This window comes from Phacochoerus africanus, chromosome 12 (genome assembly GCF_016906955.1).
Source record: "Phacochoerus africanus isolate WHEZ1 chromosome 12, ROS_Pafr_v1, whole genome shotgun sequence".
Taxonomy (NCBI): domain Eukaryota; kingdom Metazoa; phylum Chordata; class Mammalia; order Artiodactyla; family Suidae; genus Phacochoerus; species Phacochoerus africanus.
Window position 1 is genome coordinate 47,901,766 of NC_062555.1, and position 15,338 is coordinate 47,917,103.

General features: G+C 39.8%; 1 protein-coding gene across 8 annotated transcripts in view; it reads right to left on the reverse strand.

The window, feature by feature from the left end:
* The window catches only part of ARHGAP12 (Rho GTPase activating protein 12), a 117,614-nt gene that overhangs the window by 59,104 nt on the left and 43,172 nt on the right, over positions 1-15,338 (reverse strand). For all 8 annotated transcript variants that reach the window (XM_047754571.1, XM_047754569.1, XM_047754567.1 and 5 more), the window contains exon 4: positions 639-902. In XM_047754571.1, the coding sequence (XP_047610527.1) occupies positions 639-902 (264 nt within the window). The remainder of the gene's footprint in view (positions 1-638; positions 903-15,338) is intronic.

Here is a 15,338-nt window from a genome sequence, read left to right on the forward strand (position 1 = left end):
TTGCCAGGCCAGGTATCGAACACACACCACAGCAATGACCCAAGCCACTGCAGTGACGATGCTGGATCCTTAACCCCCTGTGCCACAAAGGAACTCTCAAGAAAATAATGATTTTAGAGTGACTTGTCAGACTCAGAGGATGGTCCATTTGCAGCAAAGAAATGCATTATTTCATTCATTTTATATAAATAAATGGTCTTGTAGCTTTAACAGAAACTGAGAAATATCTTGCTAGTCCTACCAAACCATAAAGAAAAGTCAGTGAAATAATTCTGTTATTTGTTTGGCTAAATTATATATTTCCTTTCCTTCTTTTTCCAAAAAAAGGTCACTCCCTGAGCAATAACAATGATTGAATTAGTATCTTGAAGCACATGAGGGAAGCCACTGGCACTAGCTGACATTAATCCAGTTAACTCTGAACTAGTAAGCATGCTGCTAGGTCAGCTTCTGTCTACTAGTTAGAGATTAAGGAATAGCAAACACTAATATAATAAAACTTGGAAGACCATTTAGTATCTTAGAGACGTCAAGGGTCAGAAGCAAACCTATTCACTTCTTTTGTCTTTGCGGAATGAAAAGAGAGAAAGAAAGCTGGGGAACACAAGGGCTGACCCTCCTCCCCGCCCCCCCATTACCTCTTGATCTCCTGGGCTCTGGAAATCGCCTTTGCTTATGTTTGTATCCCGAGTCGAACGAGGGGGTTTCCAGGTCCTCTCCTGCGTTCCTCTGTTGTAGTAATAACAACGCCCTGAACTATCTTTATGAGTCTCCCATTCACCATTAATCTGAATTGCTGGGCTTCCAGGTAGTGGAGGGAGAGCAGACTGGGAGATTTTCAGTTCTTGCAGGTTAGCGTAGACGGGAGAATCCGGCCGCCCTTGGTTTGGAGGTGTTGTCGCCTGTGAAAAATGTGAAACATCCATGTTTAAAGTGGCACAACACTGACAAAATTAAATCAGACGTGAGATTTATAAAACACCAAGTACTAATTCATTTCAAAACATATGTACAAGTGTGTCTATTCTTCCTAAGGAACTAAGAATTTAAGTTTTAATATTCATAGTTTGAAAAATAAAATCTTCAAATAGAATCCAAAGTGTGTCATGACTACCCCCGCACCCTAAAAGAACACTTGACTAAAAGTCAGGAGCTGTGGGTCCCAGTCCAAGATCTGGCCTAACAAGTTGTAGGCAATGGACTAGATCACCGTATTGCTCTGCGATTGAGTTTTTTTTTTTTTGTCTCTTTTTTGTCTTTGTTGTTGTTGTTGTTGTTGCTATTTCTTGGGCCGCTCCCGAGGCATATGGAGGTTCCCAGGCTAGGGGTTGAATCGGAGCTGTAGCCACCGGCCTACACCAGAGCCACAGCAACTCGGGATCCGAGCCGCGTCTGCAACCTACACCACAGCTCACGGCAACGCCGGATCCTTAACCCACTGAGCAAGGGCAGGGAACGAACCCGAAACCTCATGGTTCCTAGTCGGATTCATTAACCACTGTGCCACGACGGGAACTCCATGAATTTCTTAATCTTTGTAAGTGAAGAAACTGGTTAAACCCTCTCGGTCTCCAATGGCGCTAAGACTCTACAATTTAAGGCCATGTTTAAAATGTAAAGTCTTACATAGGCAATTCGACATTTATTTATAAAATTATCAATCAAAAGAAAGATTTTACAAGCTAAACTCTAACATTAAATCAAGGATATAAGTAAAAGATAAAGGGGATATGATATTTTGCCTAAGAATTTACCACATTCTATTCCTTCTTGGTTATAATTTCTCTGAGCCATAAACAAATCTGTAAGCTCTTCCTAGTTTACTTATTTGTAAAATTTCTAGGAGTGGAGAAACAATTAGCAGTAGTGCTATGATTTACATCTGTTTATCTCAACCTTCAGTTTTACTTTTTATTTTTAAATGTCTCACTAGGTGTCAGTCAAGAGCAGAGTGCTCTTCATACACTGTGTGGAAGGACACTGAAAGTGTTAGAACTGTAGTGGCTAAAGGAAAAAAGCATGCATCTGAGGACGCCTTTTCATGCTGTGCAATGGTATGTATATATACCTTTCCTTTTAAAGGGGGTTTCTCAACCTCAGCACCACTAACATTTGGGAGTACAGTTCTTTGTTGTGGGGGCTATCCTGGAAGTGTGGAATGTCTGCTGGCCTCTCTGCCCTCTACCCACTGGATGACAATGGCTTCCCCCTACCGAGACAACTGCAGAGTCTCCAGACGCTGCCAGACGTCTCCTGGGGACAGAACTGCCCTGGGGGAGAAGTACGGCTTAGCCACAGTAATCCTAGAATTATTCAGATCTTCAATTAATTTCTAACATACCCAGGGTTTTATGAATGCTTGAAAACATTGAATTAAAAAAGGGAAATGTGAATGGATACACTGGATCAGTTTTACTGAAATTAAAGTATTTTAACCTCCAAAATAGTTCTTGCCTATAAAATAAATACCATGACTCTAAGTCACAGGATAAGCTTTAAAAAAGAAAACAGTAAAAATAACCCAAAACATGAATACATTTTTAAACTGGTTACCTTTGGTCTTTTTAAACATGGTAATTATGTAAATATCAGACTCAGTAATACAAATTACACTGTTTCCCTAAAAACGTTAGCTTGGAATTGAGACTATCAGCAACCAGCATCTTTCTATGAAGAAAATCTATCCATAAAGACAGATCTCCATGCATTTCTCTTCTATACTAATTCCATATCCTGGTGAATTGGCCAAGATAACAATGCTTCTCTGACTAAAATGAACTAATCTGTTAATATAACAAACAATTCTATGTAGTAAATCATTTCCCAGGACCTTATCTACAGAATATTTATTCAACAAGCGTTAAAGACTTTCATTGCTCCTGATACTTTACTAGACTTGGGGAAATAAAGATGCCAGGAAACGACCATTTTCCAAATGGTTTTCTGGACACATTCTACTAGAGCTTTAAGAAATACTAAATAATAAACTGTTGTTTAAACAGTTCAAATTAAAATAGTTTTTCCAATTTAAAAAAACCAAAGTGCCTTAATGCAGTTTACAAGGCTAGCATAATTCTGAAACAAAAGCAAAGAATTAAATGAAAGAAAATTACCAATTAATCTCACTTATAAATGTAGATAAAAATACACAGAACATTAGCAACGAAACATACCACTGCATTACATAAATTTTAAAAAAAAGAGAAATGTTAAGGAAGTCTGCCTTCAGGAAATCTCTTGCTGTAATTCTTTGTACCAACAGACTAACCTGATCATCTCCACAGACACCAACTGAGCTACTGATAAAATTCAACATGGATTCAGGATAAAATTCTTAGCAAGTGAGGAATAGGTGGTGCCTCCTTAATGTAACATTTAAAAATTACTGTTTAAGGAACTTCCTGGTGGCTCAGTAGGTTAAGGATCCGGCATTGTCACTGCTGTGGCTCTGGTCACTGCTATGGCACAGGTTCAATCCCTGGCCTGGAACTTCTGCATGCCATGGGCATAACCAAAAATATATTATTCAAAATAAACATCATACTTAGAAGACACTGATAAGAAGCATTTTTACTAAAGCCAGGAATAATTTCAGGATGCCAAGTAACACCGTTTTTACTCAACAAATGTACTAAAGTATGAAAAACAAGTTAACTCATAAATATCCAGGAGAAAAACAACTCTGATATTTGTCATTGACATAACCAATATCTGAATACTTAAGTTCATGAAAGCAACTAAGTTGAACTGGCCAAATAGATCATTTAATCAATTTCTGATACATGAGCAATTACAAATTGGAAAATTTAACAGAATTTTTTAAATCGCATTCATACTAGGAAAAGAACTGTTAAACACAAATAAGCTCTGAAAGAAATTTACAAACCAAATGGAGGAATACTTATAAAACTCTCCTCAGGTATTGAAAATTAAATTTCAATAGATAAACCTTTGCTACCAAATGGAAAAACTTAACTTCGTTAACTTGTTACTTATCCAAAAGTTATCAAGTTCTACAAATTCAATGCAATGTTTGGCATGCAATATAGTTGGTTCACAGACCAGTACTGAAGAAAATCTGCTGAATGAATGGACAAATGCGTAAACGAATAAACCAAAGAATGCAAAAACATATACCCAAGTAAAAGGAAAGTGAAGGACCTGATGAAGAGAGGAAACTAAGAAAACATCCACCTCTAGTTTGGGAAAAGTATGGACAACAATGTCACCAGTTAAGACAGGAACTATCTAAAAGTGGGCTGGGGAGTTGCCGTAGCAGGTCAGCGGTAACAAACCCAAGTAGTATCCATTAGGATCCAGGTTTGATCCCTGGCCTTGCTCAGTAGGTTAAGGATCCAATGTTGCCATGAGCTGTGGTGTAGGTCACAGACACAGCTCGGATCTGGTGTGGCTGTAGCTATGGCGTAGGCCAGCAGCTGCAGCTCCGATTCAACCCCTAACCTGGGAAACTCCATATGCCGCAGGTGTAGACAAAAAAAAAAAAAAAAAAAAAAGAAATAGAGGTGAGAGTTGTGTCTGAAATCAAGACATGTAACAGTCATTTTAAGTAGAATACAAGAGGTTTACTGACAATGGATGAATGGTAAAACTTTAATATTTTACACTCTTACCACTAAATTTTTGACAGATGTTCATTTGCTGCCACAAACATTTCTGATAGAAATAAGAACTTTGGTTTCTTAATAAATTAACTAAGATCGGCTTAAAACCTTCAATTTCCAAAAGGCGTAGAAAGAGAACAGAAGAGCCGCAGCTGCCAGCCGACACCACAGCCCACGGCAATGCCGAATCCCCAACCCACTGAGTGAGGCCAGGGATCAAACCTGAGCCCTTATGGATACTAGCTAGATTCCCTTCTGCTGCTCCACAACAGGAATTCCATGATAAATATCATTAATACTGCTATATGATATACAAAAGATGTTGAGAGTAAATCCTAACAGTTCTCATCACACAAATTATTTTTTTCAATTTATTTTGTTTCTCTATGAGAAGATGTTCACTAAATTTCTTGTGATAATTACCTCAAGATGTATGGAAACCAAATCATTATGAAGTACACCTTAAACTTATACAGTACTGTATGTCAATTATATCTCAATAAAACTGGAAGAAAAAATTAAAAATTTTAATTAGTTGTCTCTGGATAATTGGAATTATACTTGTTTCTATGCTTTATTTCCAAATTTTATTACAGTGAGAATTATTACATTTAGAGTTTGATTAGGACAAGAATCTGGGGCACTTGCCTAGTCCACTGGACTCATAAAAATGACAGAAATAGTATTAACATTATATAAACTAGTATTTCTTAAGGGATGGTCACAATCATCTATAATAAGAGTTCCTGTGGTGGCTCAGTGAGATCAGCGGCAGTGTCAGGTTTGATCCCCCGCCTGGCACAGTGGGTTAAAAGGATCCAGCGTTGTTTGCAAGCTCAGATCTGATTCCTGGCTGGGGAACTCCATATGTCGTGGGGTGGCCAAAAAAGGAAAAAGAAAAACAATTATCCCTAGCAAACTCATCTAGGGATGCTATTAAAATTCCTGTTACTGGAGTTCCCGTCGTGGCTCTTCAGTTAATGAACCCAACTAGCATCCATGAGGACGTGGGTTCGATCCCTGGCCTCGCTCAGTGGGTTAAGGATCCGGCATTGCCGAGACCTGTGGTGTAGGTCATAGACTTGGCTCAGATCCCGCATTGCTGTGGCTGTGGCGTAGGCCAGCAGTTGCAGCTTTGATTCAAACCCTAGAGCTCTGATTAGATCTCTAGCCTGGGAACCTCCATATGCCGTGGTGGCCCTAAAAGCCAAAAAGACAAAATAAAAATAAAAAATAAAATTCCTGCTACTGAGGGTGGAAAGAGTAATGAATGCGGGGGATGGGGTTAGTTAAGAATCTATTTTTTTAAGTACCTTATATGATTTTTATGTACACTACTATTCGAAAGATTCTGATAAAACTCAATCTTCCTGAATGGACCTAGGGCAAACTGGTCCACCAGTCTAAACATTTGTATTATAAAAAAACATAGGGAATTCACATCGTGGCACAGTGGAAATGAATTCCACTAGCATCTATGAGGACATGGGTTTGATCCCTGGCTTTGCAAAGTGGGTTAAGGATCTGGCATTGCCATGAGCTGTGGTGTAGGTCGAAGATGAGGCTCTAATCTGGCATTGCTGTGGCTGTGGTGTAGCCCGGCAGCTGTAGCTCCAGTTTGAGCCCTAGCCTAGGAACCTCCATATGCCATGGGTGCAGCCCCAAAAGGCAAAAAAATAAAAAATAAACATAAAAAAACTTAAGAACAATTCTTTTTCTCTTTCTTCTTTTTGTCTTTTGACCTACACCACAGCTCACGGCAACGCCGGATCCTGAGCCCACTGAGCAAGCCCAGGGCTGAACCTACATCCTCATGGACGCTAGTCAGATTCATTAACTGCCGAGCCATGACGGGAACTCCAAGAACAATTCTTAAGTCCTTACCACCAGCTGCTTCTTATTCTACAGATAAGTCAAAGGAAGAAGGTTTAAAAGGGTAAACAATAAGAAGCACTTTCAATATATAAATCAAATAAAAATTAGTTCTCAAATATTTTTTAAGCCTCGACAAACAACCTTGGCTCATGAAATGTCAACAACAAAAATAAGTGGATTTTTCATACCAAAAAAAATCCTTAAAAGGAGAACAAAGTTAATTTTATGGGTCATGTCTGTCATTAATTAACAACTGAATTGGGACCAGTACCTCTGTACACGACCTAATTTAATATTTAAAAAAAGACTTGGCCTGTTCCACTTTTATCTATACACAGACTGAAATAGTCTCCCACTATCTACAGGAAGGAAAAACTGGGGAACCATATATAAAAAAAAGGTAACTTAAAACTGAGATTGTACTGAATCCTGACTTTTTTAATACCAAAAATACTGAGATTTGTCCTCATTACTTCTGACATTAGTTCAATAATTGTTTCTAAAATAAACTTCAGAGAACAGCAGAATACACATTAGCTACACTTCTCGTTTCTTCCTTAGCACATGCTATCCACCACACCATAAATGCTGAATTCTATTTATATTACTGAATAATCAGCACAAGTTCCTGCAACCTATAATCATACCTTTAGTTTAGACTTACAGGGGGAAAAAAAACATTTACCAAAATATCAGACTCCAAAATGGATTTTTAATCACTTTCTAAATTCTATTTTACTTCATATGGAAAAAAAGACATGTATGTGCCTTCGGTAATTTACCAGCTTAAACTCTGCTTTACTGTAATTGCTAAGAAAAAAGAAAAAAGTGTCCATAAGTGGATATTCAGTTAAAATAGGACAGAAATTTGTTTTAGTTTTACAACTGAAAACTGCCTCCAATTCTTTTTTGTTTGTTTGTTTTTGTTGGTTTTTTTTTTTTCTAAACTGGAAATTTTAACTTTCCAAAAGACAATCTTTTCACTTACGGGCAAATTGTAGGGGAGAAATATATTACCCTTTGCTTGATAATTTCCAAATACAAAAACTTACAAGTTCTAGTGTTCCTATCTTAAATCAGGACTGCACTGAGATTTCAAGCTAACTTACCATTTAAGAACTGTGAGCCAAGGAGGAGATGAACATAAGACAGTGCCTGTCCTTCAAGCCTGTCCTTCAAGTCCCCCGCCTGGCAAAGAGGAAGAGACAGGCAGAATATGACTACAGCCGCAGGGGTTAAGTCCTCTAAAGAGAAGCCAAGACATGGAAGCAACCTAAATGTCCATCAACAGAGGAATGGATAAAGAGGATGTGGTACAAATACAGAATGGAATATTACTCAGCCATAAAAAAGAATGAAATAATGCCATTTGCAGCAATGTAGATGGACCTTGAGATGATCCTACTAAGAACTCAGTCAGAGAAAGAAAATATCATATGATATCACTTATATGTAGAATCTAATTTTAAAAAGATACAAAAGAATTTATTTACAAACAGACTCACAAATTTCACAACTGAACTTACAGTCACCAAAGGGAAAATGGGGAGGAGGGATAATTTAGAAATTTTGGATTAACATATACACACTACTACATATAAAACAGATAATTAACAAGGGCCTACTGTATAGCACAAGGAACTCTACTCACCATTCTGTAATAACCTATGTGGGAAAAGAACCTGAAAAAGAATGGGTATATGTGTATGTATAACTGAATCACTTTGCTGTACACCTAAAACTAGCAAAACACTGTAAATCAACTATACTCCAGTAAAGTTTTAAAAAGAGAAGCAGCACTAAACAGAGAAAAGAGGGTAAACTGTGGCAGGTGGGAAAAGGCTCCTGGCACAGGTTTAACTACATCTTTAAGGAAAGCAGGAGGAAGTAGAGAGAAGTGGTGAGGGACCTCCAAGCACACCCACAAGCTGACTTAACACAAGGAAATGAAAAGCAGTCCTGGGGGCGGGGGAGGGAGGGGAATGGACGGGGAATTTGGGGTTAGTAGATGCAAACTACTGCATCTGTAACGGATAAGCAATGAGATCCTGCTGTATAGCACAGGGAACTATATCCAGTCTCTTGTGATGGAACATAATGGAAGATAACATGAGAAAAAGAATGTGTGTGTATGTGTGTATATATATACACACACATGTATGACTGAGTCACTTTGCTATACAGCAAAAATTGAAAGAACACTGTAGATCAACTAATAAGTTAAAAAAAAAAGAAGAGCAGTCCTTCAATAAGAAGTGTAACTGTAGCTCAGGGAGTTCAGTGCTATGAAGCGCTTTGATAGATATTATTTTCATGGTAATTCTTTTTCTTACTGGTTTTCTTTGCATTGCAATTCCTGTGAGGCTTGATGCCTTACATTCACACACTAGAACTTCTCTAGGCTCCTACCTTTCACCTTGTTTCTGTCCCCTACTCCAACTCCCTGTTCTGACCCCCGTGGCCAACAACCTGAGCAGCCCCTTCCCACTTGCCCCTGTGGGGAAGCTGGAGGCCTGACAGATGCCCCTTCCTGGGAACCACGCAAACATACTGACAAGTCATCCCTGGGCCACCAACCTTCAATGACCGCTGCCGACTGACCAAAGAGCAGCTGGGCCCTGCTGCCACCTAGAGCTGCTGGTAGTTCAAGACTGTGCCTACTGGGTGGACCGACATCACAGTGAAGAGCCCTGTCCCAAAATGGCACAGATGACAAATTTGTGCCCACCCCTCTCCAGTATCATTTTCTGTTGTTCTCACATGTGTCCCCCCTCCAGCCTTGCTACCCTGTAGCCGGTCAGGGCAGTTACGACACAGTGCTATCATCCCAGATTTCCCGTCTGCCTGTCAGTGAAATGTACAGTTGAAAAGTAGATTCACAGACCACAAATTATCCCAGTCTTAAAAGTTTTCCAAAAGATGAATCAAAAATTAGTTTTAAAATTCTAACTCGTAGTAACTGAAATAAAGTTAAATAAATTCAGCTCCTCAGCCTCAAGAGCCAATTCAAGGTGTCCATAACCACGCCTGGCTGGCCAGTGGCTGCCGATTTGAACAATGCCAACCTGCAGCACTTCGTATTCACCTGCACTAACTCTTAATGTCACATTACATAGTAATCAGCTGTTATTCTTCTGGCAGCAGGGCCCAGCTGCTCTTTGGTCAGTCGGCAGCGGTCATTGAAGGTTGGTGGCCCAGGGATGACTTGTCAGTATGTTTGCGTGGCTCCCAGTAAACTGTAAGCCCCTTAAGAATTCAGAGCATGATCACATCTTAATCATGGGTGTTCAAAGCCTAGAACTGAAGATCCCTTCTCAAACCCTGACTCAGATTTTTATTTTCCCAGTAACTGCTTTCCCGGTCCACAGAATATTTTAAGTAGGAAGGTAAGGGAGAAGGCTGCTAAAAAGTAATATTTCTTGATGAAACCTCATTATTCAACTGTGTTGCAAGTATTCAACCAGAGATACTTGTCCTTGGTCAGTTAAGCAAAAAAAATTCCTCAACAGGACATAATGCTGAGGTAACAAGACTTGGTTACTATTTCATGCTGATGGAGCAACAGTGCAATCGCCTGGTCCACTGCCATTCACGTTACAAATCTCCCTCCCTGGGGACTTGAATGGAACTCTGCAATCAGCATCCAGGGGATGACTAAAGAATACTCTGTTGCTGAAATTTCTAGAGGGTAAAAGTTTAGGGTACAGTTACAAAGGGGAAAAGTGCATCTGTGTTTAATTATGGAAAGCATGTACTACATGTACAAATCTAACCTTAGAAGTTGAGGTTTCTGACAACAGCAATAATTTCGTAAAGATACAAAACTAAGCCAAAGTTATGTGGTACACATTTAAGGGGCTGACATACTATCCTTTCATTTTCTGAAAAATGACTATTCCTTTTTGTTTTTTTCAAAAACACGAATCTGAAAATATTTTGAAATTTTTTCATTATCTAAGGAAAATAATTTATATATATGTATTTACATAACAACTTATATATGTATTTACATAACATATATATATATATTATATAATTTTGTCTTTTTAGGGCCACACCCATAGCATATGGACATTCCCAGGCCAGGGGTCAAATTGGAGCTGTACCACTGGCCTGTGCCACAGCCAAAGCCACGCCAGATGCAAGCCACATCTGCAATCTACACCACAGCTCATGCCACACTGGATCCTTAACCTACTGAGCGATTGAACCTGCATCCTCATGGATATCAGTCAGATTTATTCATTTCCGCTAAGCCATGACACGAACTCTGGAAAATAATTTATAAATTGTTATTTCAAATAAACCCACTAAATAAGTGCATTTCTAATTTACCACATGTCCCAATTCATTAACGAGTCTACACAAGAACACTGTAATACAGCTGCTTGGACAGTCTGTTGTTAGGTCCAAACTGAGTGTGTACTCACAAGTTTTAAAACATTATATCCTTAAAGTTATACTATAAACCTTAAGTAAACAAAGTTTACTTAAATAAAAAGTAGATGACTTTCATCATTTTGATTGTCCAGCAAGAATTCTTAAGCCCTGAATAATTTAGATACTTAAAATAAATATTTAAATACATATAGTATGAATCTATAAATACAAAAATATATGCATGTATTCATTCACACATATATATGCATCAAAGAAGATCAAAAGACTACATAAGCTTTCGCAATTTACTTCATGGAATTATGGCTTGTTTTGTTGGGTTTTTTTTTAATCTGCATTTTCTAATTCTTCAAGAAGCACATTAATTTTGAAGATTAAAAATGTGTGGATGGGAGTTCCCATGGTGGCTCAGCAAAAATGAATCTGACTAGGATCCATGAGGATGCAGGTTCAATCCCTGGGCTCACTCAGTGGCCTAAGGATCTGGCATTGCCATGAGGTGTGGTGTAGGTCAGACACAGGTCAGATCTGGCATTGTTGTGGCCATGGCATAGGCCGGCGTCTACAGCTCTGGTTCAACCTCTAGCCTGGGAACCTCCACATGCCGTGGGTGCAGTCCTAAAAAATACCAAAAAAAAAAAAAAAAAGTGTGGAAGAAGAGTTCCCATCATGGCTCAGCGGTAATGCACCTGACCAATAACCATGAATATTCAACCCCTGGCCTCAATCAATGGGTTAAGGATTCAGCACTGACATGAACTGTGGTGTAGGTTGCAGACTCGGCTCGGATCTGGCATTGCTGTGACTGTGGTGTAGACCAGCAGCTGCAGTTCCGATTCAACCCCCAGCCTGGGAACTTCCAAATGCTGCAGGTGTGGCCATAAAAAGCCAAAAAAAAAAAAGTGTGGAAGACAAAAGTCCATTAGTTTTAAATCCACATAACAATTCTGGGATGACCTTTAAGAAGTTCTATAGCCTAAGCTACAAAGGCAAAAACATCTATGATATCCATGGAGATCAATATTCAAAACTTCAAGTTTATGGAATTCTCTGGTGGCTTAGCAGGTTAAGAACCCAGTGTTGTCACTGCTGTGGCTCAAGTTGCTGCTATTATGACACCGGTTTGATCCCTGGCCTGGGAACTCCCCCATGCCACAGGCAGAGCCAAAAAAACTGAAAACAAACCAAAAAACCTTAAAAGTTTACCCAGAAAATCTACAGCAGACAAGGAGGACAGGCTTGTTCATGGCCACAGACATTTGGGTCCTTTCTAAGCCAGAAATGTAGTCACTTAGTTTAGAATTATAATTCTGATAATAAGCCACAATGAGAAGACAGCTCCCTTGAACAAGTTCTCCGAGCAGCTAGTGGATAAAGCAGGGTAGGTTAGGAAAGTAAGATAGGTGGGGTAGAATGGGATTGTTCTATAATGATAGTGGTCAGAAGTCTAGCACCTCTTTGAGCCGTTCACCCTAAAGTTTCGCAAGCTGAGGCCTGTTCTAGACATTAGGTAATCATTTCCAGCCCTTCTCTTTGCAACCATCACCACCATCCATCTCCAGAACTTTTTTCATCTTGCAAAACTGAAACTCTGTACCCATTACACAATAACTCTTCATCCCCCTCTACCCCAGCCCCTGGCAACCAACATTCCACTTTCTGTTTCTACAAGTATGGCTACTCTAGGTGCCTCATGTAAGTGGAATCATACAGTATTTGTCCTCTAGTGATTGGCTTATTTCATTTATCAGAACATTCTCAAGATTCACCCATGTCACAGCATGTGTCAGAATTTACCTCTTTCTAAGGTTGAATAATATGTCAATGGATTTATATTCAACATTTTGTTTATCTGTATCTCTTGATGATGGAACTTGGGTTGCTTCGACCTTTTGGCTATCATGAAAATGTCGCTGTGAGTATAGACATACAAGTATCTGTTATAGTCCCTGCTTTCAATTCCTTTAAGTCTTGAGATGATTACCTTTTTGGCCATACCCGTGGCACATGGAAGTCTCCAGGCCAGAAATCGAACCTGCACCACAGCTCACCCTAAGCCACTGCAGTGACAACCCAGATCCTTAACCTCCTGAGCCACATGAGAACGCCTTCTGATGATTAACTTTCTATGTTACTTTGACCAGGCTAAGAGGATGTCCAGATGGTAAACATTTCTTCTGTGGAGTTCCCTCGTGGTGCACTGGGTTAAGGATCCAGCGCTGTCACTGCAGCAGCTCAGGCCAAGCTGTGGTACAAGTTCCATCCCTGACCTGGGAACCTCCACATACTGCAGAACATTAACTTCTGGATGCGTCAGTGGGGGCATCCCCAGAAGAGATTAGCATGTGCATCAGCAGACTGTGTCAAGAAGACTGTCTTCTCACCAAAAGGGGTGAGCATCATCCAATAGTTCAGGGCCTCAGCAGAACAAAAAGGCAGGGGAAGAATGTGAGCTGAAACAACCATGTCTCCCGCCCTAGGACCAGGCCCCACCGCGTCTGACTTGGAATGCATTACACGACTGGCCCTCCTAGTTCTCCAGCCTGCAGAGAACAGATCCTGGGACTTCTCAGCCTGCAGAACTGCATGAGCCAATTCCTATAATAAATCTCCTCTGACATATATCTACATATAACCCACTCGCTCTGTTTCTCTGGAGAACCTTGACTGATAGAGATGGATACGCAGGAGTTCTCACATGTCTGCAGCATCTGAACGCAGGTTTGTGCTCCGTCCCAGCACAGTGGGTTAAAGGATCCAGAGTTGCTGCAGCTGTAGCACAGGCTGCAAATGCAGCTCAGATCTGAGGAATGCCATATGCCACGGGGTGACCAAAAAAAGGAGGAAAAAAAAAAGGAAGTATATACCCAGATTTCTTTTGAAACTCCTTAAATAAGACTTGGTGTGTACAGGGAGGGGGGGAATCAATGAGCAGCTAAATTTAAAAGCAGTTCTTTTTGCTCCTCTCAACCCCATCATATAGCCTTCTTCCCGGGGGCAGGGGGAGGGGGAATACAACATTCTACTTATATTTCAAAGTGCAGGATACAAAATTCACCTAATAAATGTACTCCAGTTCTACAGAGAGGTTCTGCAAGTCAAAACTTTAATTTGTTTTCCACGATCCTTAGTCTCCTTTCAGGGCCCTTCCAAACCTCTCCATCAAAACTAGGTCTCAGGATTTTCAGAAAAGATTCCTAAATACAAAAAGACATGTTTCCCACAGCTCAATTTAACCCCACTCCTCAGCTAAAGACTCCCTGTTACCCTACTCTGTTCCAAGGCTCATTTGAGACCTGGCAGCTCCCTTTGCTTCAAATCAGTTATTTATATGCTTGTTTCTTGTCATCAGGTAACTGGACATTCACAGGAGAAATAAAAAGGTTTTCCTTCAGGGTTCAGAAGTCTCTCCACATAAAAGTAGACAAACAAGAAGATCTGTGACAGAGATCTAAATTCAGTTAAGATTTAACTTCTTGCCTAGTTTGCCCTTTTGGGAGACTGCTGCTCTTCAGAATGAGACATACTGAAAGTGGCCAAAAGATGCCTGCTTCCTTTTGCAGAAGAAAATGCTAGCCATAGGAAGAAACAAGTCTGCTTATCAGTTTTCTGGTTTCATGTTCTATTTTGGTGAATGCAAAAACATAAAGTCGATGATACATATGTATCACAGAAAGTACTATTTTAAGAATATCCATGCCGTTTTTCTAATTACAGTACATTTAGCTACCAGAGGAACACTGAGATTTATTAATTTCCATTTAAATCAGTAAAGCTGTAGCTGAAAAGCTAAAAAGATCACATTCCTCTCCACTTGATGGCATCAAGTTTTCTTTAACACTTGGCTGGCTATTAAGTTTTTTCTTTGCTTTTCTTTTTTTAAGAATCTCCCATAGAGCTCCTTGATGGTTACAGTAACGGCTTCTACAAGGTTTCTGGCTATTCTCTGCAGTACTTTAAAAAAAAAAAAAACCCGGGGTCAGGAATGGTCAATTGAAGTTTTCTTATGGGAGATAATAAGGAAGCAATAGAACTGATCCACTGATGTACAAAGGGATCTAGTGTTCATTCATAAAGTAGGGCTCTACTACAAGATATGCTCTGTGCTCACCATCAAATCCCCAGAACCTTGCACCAAACAAGGTATGCAGCTGGTGCTCAACAAATATTTAGTGAATGCATCAACAATTTGATCATTCCAGTAAATCTAAAGTCATTTTTGTTTTATTTTATTCTTTTCCCATCAGTGCTTTTCTTTGCAAATAAAAAATGACTAGGGAGTTCCCGTCGTGGCACAGTGGTTAATGAGTCCGACTAGGAACCATGAGGTTGCGGGTTCAGTCCCTGCCCTTGCTCAGTGGGTTAAGGATCCGGCGTTGCCGTGAGCTGTGGTGTAGGTCGCAGATGCGGCTCGGATCCCGAGTTGCTGTGGCTCTGGCGTAG